Source organism: Homarus americanus, unplaced genomic scaffold, assembly GCF_018991925.1.
Source record: "Homarus americanus isolate GMGI-L3 unplaced genomic scaffold, GMGI_Hamer_2.0 scaffold36188, whole genome shotgun sequence".
Classification (NCBI taxonomy): Eukaryota; Metazoa; Arthropoda; class Malacostraca; order Decapoda; family Nephropidae; genus Homarus; species Homarus americanus.
The window spans coordinates 2,366,710-2,381,829 of NW_024718183.1; the positions used below are offsets into that span (position 1 = coordinate 2,366,710).

The following is a 15,120-nucleotide window of genomic DNA, read 5'->3' on the forward strand; positions in this document are numbered from 1 at the left end:
CTGTAGCGGATGTGGTCATTGAGATGAAAGGCTCTGTCTCTCTGTTGCATAAGTCTTTTGATCCGAGGTGTGATCCAGGGCAAGTCAGCTGGGTGAGATCTGACGGACTTCTCGGGGAAAAAGTGGTGGTGAGCTTCCGTGGTGGTGTTGGTATAATTTATCCATTTGGTTTCCACGTCATCCATGCTAAGTACTTCAGTCCAGGGATGGTGAACTATCCACTGCCCGAAGAGGTGCACTGCAGAGTCAGTAATCGGCCTGTAGGTCTTGATGTAGGGTCTCTGTACTTGAGTGGGAGTGGCAGCTGGGGACCAGAGCACTGATAAGTGTGTGCTACACCCGATAGGAGGCATTGGTTGAGGTGGTTGGTTCTGGTCCGCTAAGTCAGTTAAGATAAGGTCAAGGGTATTTTGACCATGTGTTGGGAAGTTCACAACTTGTGATAGTGATAGCTAGTCCTGGATATCAGTGGTGTCAATTTCATTATAATCCCCACATAATACTAACTTGGCACATGGGTACCTAACTCTGAGGTGGTCTGAGGTGGTAATGAGATGATTGATAAGAGTGTCTCTGGTGGGTGAGCGCGGCGGATGGTATGCCACACAGATTATGATGGAAGCAGTGAGGCGCGGGTGGGCCCGTGGCACAACACGTACCCATAATGCTTCCACATCTGCTGGGACTTGAACATCCAGGCGTGACGGGCGTAGGTCATCTTGACAGAAGAGGGCAACGCCCCCTCCGCATCTATGTGAACGAAGGTGATGAAAGAGTTAATGAAAGAGTTGATATCCCTCAATATGACACGTTTCAGGCACAATTTGCCAAGCCTCACATATGGCAACGACGCCCGCGGCGGCTGACCTGACTGTAGTTGCCAGCTCGTCGAACTTGTTAGCTAGGGAAGTAACGTTGGATAGCAGTAAAGACGGGAGATCATACCATATCCGTGGAACTTCAGTGTGGTGGTATGGTCTGTCAGGGGTGGGTTTCTCCGGTTTCCTAGTGGAGGTTACGGTTCTAATGGGCTTATGTGTATGACGGCCTTGTCTACGGCTCCGAACGTGGAATATGTTCAGTGACTTGAGTCGCGCGATAACACTGCCATCAGGATAACCGTTCCCACGCTTTAGATGGTACAGAGTGCGTCGGGAGTAAGTGATTGGTGGTCATCTGTTGAAATCTGTTGTGGGCGGACGGAAGTGTTTGTCACTGGCGGCACTTTGAGGGACACTGACACTGGTAGACATCTGTTAATATTTGTCAGTCGTAAAGACCGTGGGTCTTTGTCCCTGGTGCTTGGGGTTGCCGACACAGTTTTCACGATATATGTAAACACCGCGGTGGTCCTTGTCACTGGCACTTTAAAGATGACCGATAAAGTGCCCACTGTCTGACTTTTCCTTGGGGTGCACTATCGAGCACTGTATGATAATCACTTATTGCACTGATGACTTGAATGCTTTGCCGAGAAAGTTCCTTAAGTGCACTATAGGAACACTGCTCCGTAATCAATCGTTCACTAATCACTAGAATGTTTTGCTGAATAGATCCTGGTGTAGTAAGGCTGGTAGGGGTATAGCAGGGGGAGTGGGCAGGGCCAAACAGACTCGGCCTGGCTGCTAAAACCGGGAGCGCCTTCGGGGCACGTCTTGTCTCACTGACGGTTGATGGCATGACAAGTATGACAAGTATTCAAATCATCTTGTGTCACAGAAAGACTCTCATTGAAGCTTAGTTTGATTAAGGAATTAAAATCAATAAACCTTAGTGATTGTCAGTTCAAAACTGATAATATGTTACATAAATTTATTTGTCAGTGGTCCAAGGTTAAAAATGATTTGAAAACCTTTGATCTAGATGTAGGATAGTTATTTAGTGGGTCCCTTATTTTTGACCTGACCTGACTAGTCACGTCGCCCCCATCTCTTAAGCTCCTCTACGTGTGTGTCGGTGTTGGTGTGGGGATTAGTGGATGACATCATTATGACCTGACCTCATGTTTAATAAGGTCACCCTGTATATTTAAACCTCTGTAACTGCTGCCTCTAAGATGTCCTAACAGCACGAAAGTTAAGGTGCCCGTTTCTTTCCCGTGATTTTATCAAGATTTATCTATCTAATGCTTATTGTGGGATATATATATATATATATATATATATATATATATATATATATATATATATATATATATATATATATATATATATATATATATATATATATATATATATATATATATATATATATATATATATATATATATATATATATATATATATATATATATATATATATATATATATATATATATATATATATATATATATATATATATATATATATATATATATATATATATATATATATATATATATATATATATATATATATATATATATATATATATATATATATATATATATATATATATATATATATATATATATATATATATATTACACAATAAATCCCCCTATACTGTACCAGACTATTTTGTGTATGGTAATGATGAATATTGTACAGTACTATACAGTACAGCATACAGGGGTATAACAAATCAACTTACCTTAAATATTGGGCTTCAGTACAGTACTTGCACTTTATGCTGGCCTGACATAAAGATGCCAGTGTAACAGAGATATTGCTGATAAACTGCACGAAATTTCAGAGAGAATGTTTACAGAATGAAGCCAAACAGCACACTGTCACTGATGCTGGTGCTTCTCCCCTTCATTACGAGGATGCCACTTTTAATATTTTATTTGACTAATGCAACATGATTTTATTGAGCACGGAGGGGATCCCATACACAAGTAGTTAACTATACACAAAGTAACAAGTTAAACACAATAATATTTCCTCTAAGCTTATTAAAAAAAGAAAGAAAGAAAAAAAAATCACAAAATCTCACTAAATCTACCGACAATAAAATATAAAATTATTGATATCGTATTATCAAAAGTTAAGTGTACTAGGTATTACTTAAGACAACTATCATCCACATACAGTGTCTCTTTTCATAAAACTTCACCAGCGCCTTGGGGAATATATGTCTTCTTGAAGTCCTCCATAATAAGAACATCAATACTTCCCAAGTTCTGGTTAATCTTTATGTCAATTCTTATATGGGGATAATACTGTACTACATAATTTCATAAAATAATAGAAAAATCAAATCTCATTACATTGAAATATGGCTCCATCATCTCCTAAGAGGTTCTGGAGTTTGGTAAAGAATTCTATAACTAACTTGAGACAGTATGTATTGGCTGAGACAGTATGTATTGGCTGAGACAGTATGTATTGGCTGAGACAGTATGTATTGGCTGAGACAGTATGTATTGGCTGAGACAGTATATTTCGCAGCTACTGTATACTGGTTGCACAGCTCTATAAAAGAAGTTTGAATTCATTTTGGTATCAAACTTCTCTAACATCATTCACACATATGACATTTTTCCCTAGTTATATATCACAAATATACACAAGATTTAGTTACATACAGAGGTATATTTTGGATACAAGTTACAGTGCAGTGAAACCTCTATATAACGGACTGCTGTAAACCTGTTACGTTGATGTTCGTTAAATGGAGGTTTTACAGTCTAGGCATATCCCTTGGCTGTGAGACGATCATTCAACTGTTGTAGGATAATATTTGGCAGGAAATTGAATTAAAAAAAAAAGAGTTAAAGGTTTTGTTTATTGTTGAGAAGAATAAATAATAAAAGGCTCAAGTATACTTCAGGAAATGTCATGTTGTTGGGTCATTGAGAATTTTACCTAACTATAAATACTGTACAGTACTCAGTTTATTGGGATGTAACTTTTACCAGAATTTCCTTTACAAAAAACTCACAAAGTTGTTATTACTAAAAAAAAAAAAAAAAAATCTTGACAGAATGAGGCAGAAAGAGTGAAAATCTCAGAAAAATAAGACGAAACAGTCATAATTATAAGTACTGTACTGTGATCCTGTAAACAGCAAGTGTAAACCATTAATGATGCCAAGATATGAACCAGGCAGACCAAACTAATTAAAAGAATTAGAGTAATGCAATATCAATAGACCAGACATGTTTTAGTTTGACTGGTGAAAGGATAGTGAGGGTGGTCACTTGAGGTTTATACTTGGTCCTAGAGAGGAAGGGAGCAAGTCAGGCAACTCCTTACCATAGACTTACTAAACAGTTTGGAGTGGCATTATTCAATCAGGAGATTCCCTCCCCCAAGGAAGAGCCCTGTGATGACACCCTTCATCAGTTAATCCTTTACACAATTTGTGACTCTTGGGAGGTATTTCATGTTGTAACTTCATGCAAGATACTGGAATTACTGATTATAAAACACTCTATATTACACAGGACTTGAAATTTCAATTTAATGAGTTATAGTTAATGTCTAGCTTACAGAACATTCAAAAGAGAATTTTAGTCAACATACCTGATGTTTAGGCCCAGGAAGTTATACATGGAGAAGACATAATCTCCGCCAATAATCATCCCAAGGTAGGTTACAAAAATGTTCTTCAGACAGCCAATGATGGTTGTGGTGAGGGCAGAGTTGAATTGTGTACACAGCATCACAGAGTACATAAGAATGAATCCCATAATACAGGACATAATGAACTGCATTATAAACAGTACATCACTCCAGCCATCATAAGCCAGTGCCTGAAACATGTAAATGAAGATACTGTACTGTACTCATAACTAACTTAGGTTTTTAAGATACTATACGGTACTTTAATAATGTACAGTATAGTCTGGGTTTACGAGGTCAATTGAACCCATGGAGGTCCGCGTATAACGCGAAACGTGTAAACAAAATAACAGAACATATGGGATTAATTGAAAAAGAGACTGGGCCGACCCCCAGACACCACTTTTTCTGACACAATACGTACGTTGTAGTAAAAATAACATCTTAATTTTATGATGGTATGCACACACAATTAATATATAAAAGAAATATCAATAATATTAGGTTCTTTAACACTTACGTTAGTAGAAGAGATGGCTGGGCACACGGGGATGGGAGGTTGGTTCCGAGGCAGAGGGCAGATTATTGGCGCTCGCCTGTATCACTTGTATCACCTGTATCACTATCCACCACAGAGGCTAGTGAGGCCCCCTTGTCAGACCCCTCAAAGTCCATATCCTCACTATCACTGACTTGGGCTGGCTGTGGTGGGTTGCGGGTGAAGAACTCGGTAATGTTTTTTGATGGCTAGCATTGATGTGGTCGTGATACATCTGAACATAGGGCTCCACGCATTTCAAAAGAAGGTTATTGGACACTTCATAGTGATAATTGACTGGGTCTTTGACAAGGATGAGCTTCATTTTCTCAGCAAACTCAATGACCTCCTTGACATCACCATGTGTTAGTTTCTGCTCTTGTTCTTCTGCCGTAACACCTGGCTGCTCACTGACGTCATCATCTTCCAACATCTCGTCCAGTCACCTCAGGTTGCCTGATTACCTCCAGGATGTCGTCGTTGGTGGTCTCGGAGAAGCCTGCAGCTCTAACACTTTGTGCAGCCTCTCTTGCAATGTCCAATGCCACAGCAACAGACTGAGCCTCACCAGCCACCGCTTGACTCTGCCTCCCACCTGGGATACCCTCCAACACATGCCGCCACGCGTGACGAATCGTTGCCACAGATAGCTGCCCCCATGCCTCCACCAAGAAATCAACAGCTTTCTTGACGTTAAACAGTTTCTAGAACTGCTTGACTCGCACTTCATGGTCCGCCAAATCTTGTTCTGGATCCTCGTCCTCGCTCTCGCTATCGGTGCCACTCAGAAGGTTCTGCAATTCATCCTTGGTGTTGGTGAAGTCGTTCAGGAGCCAAAACTTCTTTGCGAAGAAAGCAGCCTTCACGTTGCAAAGCAACTCCTGATCCATGGGCTGGATTAACGACGTAGTGTTAGGGGAAAGGAAGACCACTTTTACATGGGGTGACGATCCAGCAATAGGGGCGAGTGTCCTGGTGCGTTGTCAAGGAGCAACAAAATATTGAATGGAACATTATGTTGCTCGCAGAATTTTTTCACATCAGGAACAAAACAGTTGTCAAACCAGGAGAGGGACAGAGCAGTGAGCATCCACGCCTTCCCTGAGGTTAGCCAGTGGACATTTAACTTGCTCATGTCCATATTCTTGTATGCATGCTGCTTGCGGGCTTTATAGATCACCGACAACTTCAGCTTAAAAGTGTCGGAGGCATTTGTGGTGAACTGGACGGTGATGCGCTCCTTCTGCATTTTTCGGCCCCGACACTTGCTCACAGACTTGACTACGAAGGTCTTGGATGGCAATTTTTTTCCAAAACAACCCGGATTCATCCATATTGAACACTTGGTCGTCGGTGTACTGTCCTTCCTCCATAATTTCTTGTAAAAATGGGGGAAAATTCATGGCGGCAGCCCGGTCGGCACTTGCTCTTTCTCCGACTATCTCAATATTGTATTGGTGATCTTGTTTCGCCGTTTGAAACCTTGAAGCCACCCAGCGGAAGCAGTGAAGGGCTTGGGCTCTGCAACTCCCATTTTTCTTGCCACTGATTGGTAGAGTTCTCTCGCATAGTCCTGCACTGCCTGAGTGTCGACCGCCATGTTCCTCAGTCTTCAGCAGCACCTTATTGTGGCAATATTTCACCATCGACGCACCTACAGACTCATGTGTTCTTTGATCTTGCTGGCATCCTTCTTGATCGTGCGGATCGTCGATTCGTTCACTCCATATTGTCTGGCCAGATCCACCTGCCTCGTGCCTTTTTCTAACTCCTGAATGATCTTGTACTTAACTTCATAGCTTAAGGCTCGTCGCACCTTCTTGGGCTTCGGGCGGCTTGGGCCAGGTAGTTCAAGGTTTCTCGGGGGTGGTTGGGGTCCAGCGGAAGCCATTGTTGAACAGGTTACCGGGCACGAGGGAGCACTGTTTACGCGGAGACGGAAGACAATGGGACTGACGCAGCCAAGGTCAGCGACTTAGCCCCTCTGATGGCAGGGCACACAAAGTTAAATAGACCAATCACAGCTCGGGGTGGAGGGGATGCGTGGGTGGTAAGGATACGTGGCCCAATCACAGTCCGAAACGTCATCGGCACGAGTCTGACATCAGCGGTGACTCAGCGCCTAGGACCTTGTGCAGCTTGCCCGCGCTGCTTGCCGCATAAATCAAGGAATGTACCGCGTAACTAATAATTGGCGCGTCTGGACAGGTGCCGCGTAAATGACCAAACGCGTATAAAATATCCGCGTAAACCCAGACTATACTGTATCTAATAATATAAAACTTAAGTTACTGGAAATACATTCTGTACAATACTGGATTAAAATATTAACTTAACATATCTTAAAATAACTTTCAAATAACTGAGGCTGGCATTCTGGGATGTAATGAGGCCCTTGAAATGTGAACAGAGCACAGTATGCTATCCTGACAATCAAATCAACAGGATAAACAAATGAAAAAAATTATTCGGATCAGGCTGTTTTCAAACCTGGATTACCAAACTTACCATTGCAACACTGGTCTTAAAGGACATGTAACCTGAGCATCACAAACAACATTCTGTAATGTTGATCTTTCTGTGACACTAAGATTGTCTTCACAACAATGTCCTAATGTACTTTACACATTTGACTAACAGTTTATCTTTAGCTTTCATTCCACAAGAGAGAGATGGAACGGGAAGAGAGAAACAAAGAAGAAAGAGAGGTTATACTATGTTTTTTCTTCATATTTTCACATTTCTGATTACGTACAGGTTATTTTTAGAGCATTGTTGAGGAAAGTGCAATAAATTTATTAAGAGTATGATTATTTGATATTAAGCCATAAAATATTATATTACCATAGTACATAAAAATTTAAAAAAATATGCACAGAACTGTATTAATAAAGACAGATCGCTTACCTTATCTAAATCTCCATTAAACCAACAGAAAATTGCGGCAAATGGGAGCATGAAAAGGGAATTGTAGAAGAGAAGGCCGTACTTCCCCAGCTCCTTACTCTCCAGTTTCTTCTTGACGTATACACCATTACCAGCCGTGAACAGATCATTGGTGAGGACAAAAAAGTAACCCACAGCATCAAAGGAAAGATCATTTCTGAAATACATCAAATCATCTTGAACAAAAGAGACTGTCAAATATTCCCATAGAGTACTGTACTTAAAAGATACTACCTGTACCAGTAAAGCCTGTCAGGAACTATTCATGGATAAGTCCAATGATCTTTCAGGCTTTGGAACCCAGGGAAGCTCTAACCTAGGTATCTAAGGCCAAAACTGAAGACCAATCCAATTCTCATGCAGCAACTCTAGCTTTTAATAAGGGATCTGAGAAGCAAAGGTTGCTGATTTTTCTCACCAGTACTTGAAATAGTCACCCAAGGACTTTAGGTGAGTGGACATACAATGATACATTTAGCCTCTTCTTTGCCCACAAATACACTCAGAGTATCTCCAATAAATCTTGTTTGCAGTTCGCTTTAGTTCCTCTTTCCTGTTACCATCTCTAATGAACAATTCTCCCTCACAGCAGATCCTAATTTCTCTCTTCAAACACATACAATATTGCTCACTTCTTTTGAAATGCTTGAATCTTGGTCTTAATTGCATTTAATCTCAGCAGTCTTCCTCAGCATATTTAACTGATTTAAGATATACTGTATGTGAAATCCTTTTCTGACTCTGCTACCTCTGCATTACAGTACATAGCCCCCAACACAAACATGGGTAACCTGGACAGTACTGTATACAAGAATAAAGGAAGAACAGATTAAACACACAGATGGTAATACTGTGAGGGTGTGGCAAAACTTAAGAGAAGAAGTAGTGGCTTAGATTAAAGAATATTTTGTTAAGTCAAGTTTTACTAGCTGAAAGAGTACAGTACCTACATTCTTTAATCATATATCAGCCTACTATTAGAAATATTAAGAAAAGTATTGAAGCACAACAGTAAATGAGAGAGGATAACTTACAATGCAGCAATTATCGACCCCAAGATCATTGTATAGACAGTGAGCTGTATACTCAATGGTGGGTTGACCCTGAAAATAACAGTACACTGAGTATTAATAACAATAATTAATAAAACAAATCTTCAGACAATCTATTCTCTACAAAAAAAAAAGAGTATTAATAAGAAAAACTATAATTAATAGAGTAAATTACAGTACAGTATATTCTCTATAGGCAATTATATACTGTAGTGTTAACATAAATCAACACTGACCATTACAGTACAGTACAGTACATGTATGTTAAAATTCAATGACACATACAAATGGCGATCAAGCTTTCTAACTTACCCCAATAAAAATTTTTCACCAATCATCGTAAAGAGAATTGAAAATCTTCTCAGTACTGTAAACATCGGCAAACTGAAAAGAAAATGAAAGGTTACTATATAACCTTACATACCAATGGGGCTTTATATAGTTTTATGAACAATACCATTATGTATAACTTATTCACAGTAACAATTCTTGAATAACATGAAAAGAACCATAGACGTGACTTATAAATTTGGCTTTTAAATGATGGCAGTTTGACTATGATGTTAAGCCATTATTATATATGACATGAAACTACAGTACCCATAAAATTTAGTAACCTCTTCACTACTGGATGCCACTTTTCATATTTTATTTGGCTAACATAGATAATTCTATTCAGCAGAGAGACATGCCTCGTATCCTAAAGGTTAAAGAAATCAATGCGACATAATTAGTGAATAAATGTGAATTATATGTGAAAGCATCCTCTAGATTAAGCCTCTGTATGATGTTCAATGAGGCAGTGTGATCAATACAGTACAACACTGAACCACCTACTGTACACTGACAGGACTGTACCCATTCATAAGGTGAAACCTCCATATAACAGCTTTTCTCTCCATATAATCCGTTAGATGGAGGGTTTCACATCTAATGGACCCTCGATATAATGGACTTCTCTCTTAATATAATCAGTTAAATACAGTAGAGGTTTCATTATAACTGGGTGGACTGGGGGTACCCTGGGCATGGACTAGTGGTCCATAGGACAGGGGGCAAACAATGTACTTTACCCACTTCTCCACACCATCCAAATCACATACAGAAATTGGAGCTTAAATTATTAATACCCGATAATCAGTTCGTTAATAATACGGGCAACTATTCAAATTACAAGCCTTCAACCCCAGTTATTAAGGAAAAAGCTATCTTAATATTACACAACCCTTAAGCCCTAAACATTAAGGATATATCTGTCTTTATAATACCCTACAACTTACCTGAGTCTTTTGGTTCCTCCGAGACCAAATATTAGATTTCCGACATATATGAGAGGAAGCGGCCAAATTTTATTGACAACATCAAGTGATAAGCTGGGAAAATCCACAGCTTTTAATCTCTTGGCAATAAATAATACCAGGATTGTTGCAAGCATCTGTGGGGAAAAATATATGTATGAATGTTTTTTTTTTGTTTTTAGGGTTTTTAACAATTCCATAAAACTGTACATCAGAATAAGACATACACAATACAGCATTAATAGACGACCAATAAAAAACTACAGTACTCACCTGACCCAGCGCTACGAATTGGAAAGAAGGAAATCTGAAATGAAAACCAAAAAATAAGCCAATGATGTGAAGCTCTTATACTGTAACACTTACTATAAAAAATACTACTACAGAAAGATAAATATTTTCATTTAAATTCTAATGGATACTGGAAGTGAGTAGGGGAGAAATGAGTACAAAATAAAATAAATCTGGCAGGTAAGGCAGAGAGAAGATGGGGAATAAAGAAAGGAAGGAGGTGGTGGAGGATGTGGAGGCGACCGTGACGATGTTGGTCTAGCAAACACTGGTGCCCAGGCTGATGACCACCCCTCCCTCCCCCTAAGCCACACCAAGTGAAGCTGACTGTAGTGCCCCAAACCAACCACCTGATCCTCATACTGATCCTAATCCTGCCATCTTATACTGCTTGTCCCTCCCTCCCTCACTCTACTCCTAAGTCACTCCTCAGGTTGGTAAAAATTTACTGTACAAATAATCCATAATCACGATGGTCTTCACTAGTGACGGCCATGACACTGCTAATACTGTTAACTCATATGGCCATGACACTGTTAACACTGTTAACTCATATGGCCATGACACTGTTAACACTGTTAACTCATATGGCCATGACACTGCTAATACTGTTAACTCATATGGCCATGACACTGTTAACACTGTTAACTCATATGGCCATGACACTGTTAACACTGTTAACTCATATGGCCATGACACTGCTAATACTGTTAACTCATATGGCCATGACACTGTTAACACTGTTAACTCATATGGCACAACTGACACTGTTAACACTGTTAACTCATAGCCATGACACTGTTAATACTGTTAACTCATATGGCCATGACACTGTTAATACTGTTAACTCATATGGCCATGACACTGTTAACACTGTTAACTCATATGGCCATGACACTGTTAATACTGTTAACTCATATGGCCATGACACTGCTAATACTGTTAACTCATATGGCCATGACACTGTTAACACTGTTAACTCATATGGCCATGACACTGTTAACACTGTTAACTCATATGGCCATGACACTGTTAATACTGTTAACTCATATAGCCATGACACTGTTAATACTGTTGACTCATATGGCCATGACACTGCTAATACTGTTAACTCATATGGCCATGACACTGTTAACACTGTTAACTCATATGGCCATGACACTGTTAACACTGTTAACTCATATAGCCATGACACTGTTAATACTGTTAACTCATATGGCCATGACACTGTTAACACTGTTAACTCATATGGCCATGACACTGTTAACACTGTTAACTCATATGGCCATGACACTGTTAATACTGTTAACTCATATGGCCATGACACTGTTAACACTGTTAACTCATATGGCCATGACACTGTTAACACTGTTAACTCATATGGCCATGACACTGTTAATACTGATAACTCATATGGCCATGACACTGTTAACACTGTTAACTCATATGGCCATGACACTGTTAACACTGTTAACTCATATGGCCATGACACTGTTAACACTGTTAACTCATATGGCCATGACACACTGTTAATACTGTTAACTCATATAGCCATGACACTGTTAATACTAACTCATATGGCCATGACACTGTTAACACTGTTAACTCATATGGCCATGACACTGTTAATACTGTTAACTCATATGGCCATGACACTGTTAACACTGTTAACTCATATGACCATGACACTGTTAATACTGTTAACTCATATAGCCATGACACTGTTAATACTGTTAACTCATATGGCCATGACACTGTTAATACTGTTAACTCATATGGCCATGACACTTAATACTGTTAACTCATATGGCCATGACACTGTTAATACTGTTAACTCATATGACCAAGACACTGTTAACTCATATGGCCAAGACACTGTTAACTAACTCATATGGCCATGGCCATGAACACTGTTAACTGACACTGTTAACACTGTTAACTCATATGGCCATGACACTGTTAACACTGTTAACTCATCTGGCCATGACACTGTTAATACTGATAACTCATATGGCCATGACACTGTTAACACTGTTAACTCATATGGCCATGACACTGTTAACACTGTTAACTCATATGGCCATGACACTTAATACTGTTAACTCGTATGGCCATAACACTGTTAATACTGTTGACTCATATGGCCATAACACTGTTAATACTGTTAACTCATACGGCCATGACACTGTTAATACTGTTGACTCATATGGCCATGACACTGTTAATACTGTTGACTCATATGGCCATGACACTGTTAATACTGTTGACTCATATGGCCATAACACTGTTAATACTATTGACTCATATAGCCATGACACTGTTAATACTGTTAACTCATATAGCCATGACACTGTTAATACTGTTGACTCATATGGCCATAACACCGTTAATACTGTTAACTCATATGGCCATGACACTGTTAATACTGTTGACTCATATGGCCATGACACTGTTAATACTGTTAACTCATATGGCCATGACACTGTTAATACTGTTAACTCATATGGCCATGACACTGTTAATACTGTTAACTCATATAGCCATGACACTGTTAATACTGTTGACTCATATGGCCATAACACTGTTAATAATGTTAACTCATATGGCCATGACACTGTTAATACTGTTGACTCATATGGCCATGACACTGTTAATACTGTTAACTCATATAGCCATGACACTGTTAATACTGTTGACTCATATGGCCATAACACTGTTAATACTGTTAACTCATATGGCCATGACACTGTTAATACTGTTGACTCATATGGCCATGACACTGTTAATACTGTTAACTCATATGGCCATGACACTGTTAATACTGTTGACTCATATGGTCATGACACTGTTAATACTGTTAACTCATATGGCCATGACACTGTTAATACTGTTGACTCATATGGCCATGACACTGTTAATACTGTTAACTCATATGGCCATGACACTGTTAATACTGTTGACTCATATGGCCATAACACTGTTAATACTGTTGACTCATATAGCCATGACACTGTTAATACTGTTGACTCATATGGCCATGACACTGTTAATACTGTTAACTCATATGGCCATGACACTGTTAATACTGTTGACTCATATGGCCATGACACTGTTAATACTGTTAACTCATATGGCCATGACACTGTTAATACTGATAACTCATATGGCCATGACACTGTTAATACTGTTTACTCATATGGCCATGACACTGTTAATACTGTTAACTAATTTGGCCAAGACACTGTTAACTCATATGGCCAAAACACTGTTAATACTGTTGACTCATATGGCCATGACACTGTTAATACTGTTAACTCATATGGCCATGACACTGTTAATACTGTTGACTCATACGGCCATAACACTGTTAATACTGTTGACTCATATGGCCATGACACTGTTAACACTGTTGACTCATACGGCCATAACACTGTTAATACTGTTAACTCATATGGCCATGACACTGTTAATACTGTTGACTCATATGGCCATGACACTGTTAATACTGTTGACTCATACGGCCATAACACTGTTAATACTGTTGACTCATATGGCCATGACACTGTTAATAATGTTAACTCATATGGCCATGACACTGTTAATACTGTTGACTCATATGGCCATGACACTGTTAATACTGTTAACTCATATGGCCATGACACTGTTAACACTGTTAACTCATATGGCCATGACACTGTTAATACTGTTAACTCATATGGCCAAGACACTGTTAATACTGTTGACTCATATGGCCATGACACTGTTAACTCAAATGGCCATGACACTTAATACTGCTAACTCATATGGTCATGACACAGTTAATACTGTTAACTCATATGGCCATGACACTGTTAATACTGTTAACTTATATGGTCATGACACAGTTAATACTGTTAACTCATATGGCCATGACACTGTTAATACTGCTAACTCATATGGCCATGACACTGTTAATACTGTTAACTTATATGGTCATGACACAGTTAATACTGTTAACTCATATGGCCATGACACTGTAAATACTGTTAACTTATATGGTCATGACACAGTTAATACTGTTAACTCATATGGCCATGACACTGTTAACACTGTTGACTCATATGGTCATGACACTGTTAATACTGTTAACTCATATGGCCATGACACTGTTAATACTGTTAACATATATGGTCATGACACAGTTAATACTGTTAACTCATATGGCCATGACACTGTTAACACTGTTGACTCATATGGCCATAACACTGTTAATACTGTTAACTCATATGGTCATGACACAGTTAATACTGTTAACTCATATGGCCATGACACTGTTAATACTGTTAACTCATATGGCCATGACACTGTTAATACTGTTAACTCATATGGCTATGACACTGTTAATACTGCTAACTCATATGGTCATGACACAGTTAATACTCTTAACTCATATGGCCATAACACTGTTAATACTGTTAACTCATATGGCCATGACACTGTTAATACTGTTAACTCCATATGGCCATGA

General features: G+C 39.0%; 2 protein-coding genes across 3 annotated transcripts in view; one reads left to right on the forward strand and one right to left on the reverse strand.

Annotated features, from left to right (window-relative positions):
* Nucleotides 1-10,629, reverse strand: part of LOC121859246 (UDP-N-acetylglucosamine/UDP-glucose/GDP-mannose transporter-like) — a gene marked incomplete at its 5' end in the record, with an annotated part of 31,944 nt that extends 21,315 nt beyond the window's left edge. For both annotated transcript variants that reach the window (XM_042355987.1, XM_042355988.1), the window contains 6 exon segments: nucleotides 4,450-4,679; nucleotides 7,934-8,129; nucleotides 9,007-9,075; nucleotides 9,337-9,408; nucleotides 10,305-10,459; nucleotides 10,596-10,629. In XM_042355987.1, coding sequence (XP_042211921.1) covers nucleotides 4,450-4,679; nucleotides 7,934-8,129; nucleotides 9,007-9,075; nucleotides 9,337-9,408; nucleotides 10,305-10,459; nucleotides 10,596-10,629 — 756 coding nt within the window.
* A 2,033-nt stretch (nucleotides 10,630-12,662) lies between these two features.
* LOC121859308 (stress protein DDR48-like) lies at nucleotides 12,663-13,841 on the forward strand. The gene has a single exon (XM_042356104.1). The coding sequence runs from the start codon at nucleotides 12,663-12,665 to the stop codon at nucleotides 13,839-13,841; it is 1,179 nt and encodes a 392-aa protein (XP_042212038.1).
* Nucleotides 13,842-15,120: the final 1,279 nt, after the last annotated feature.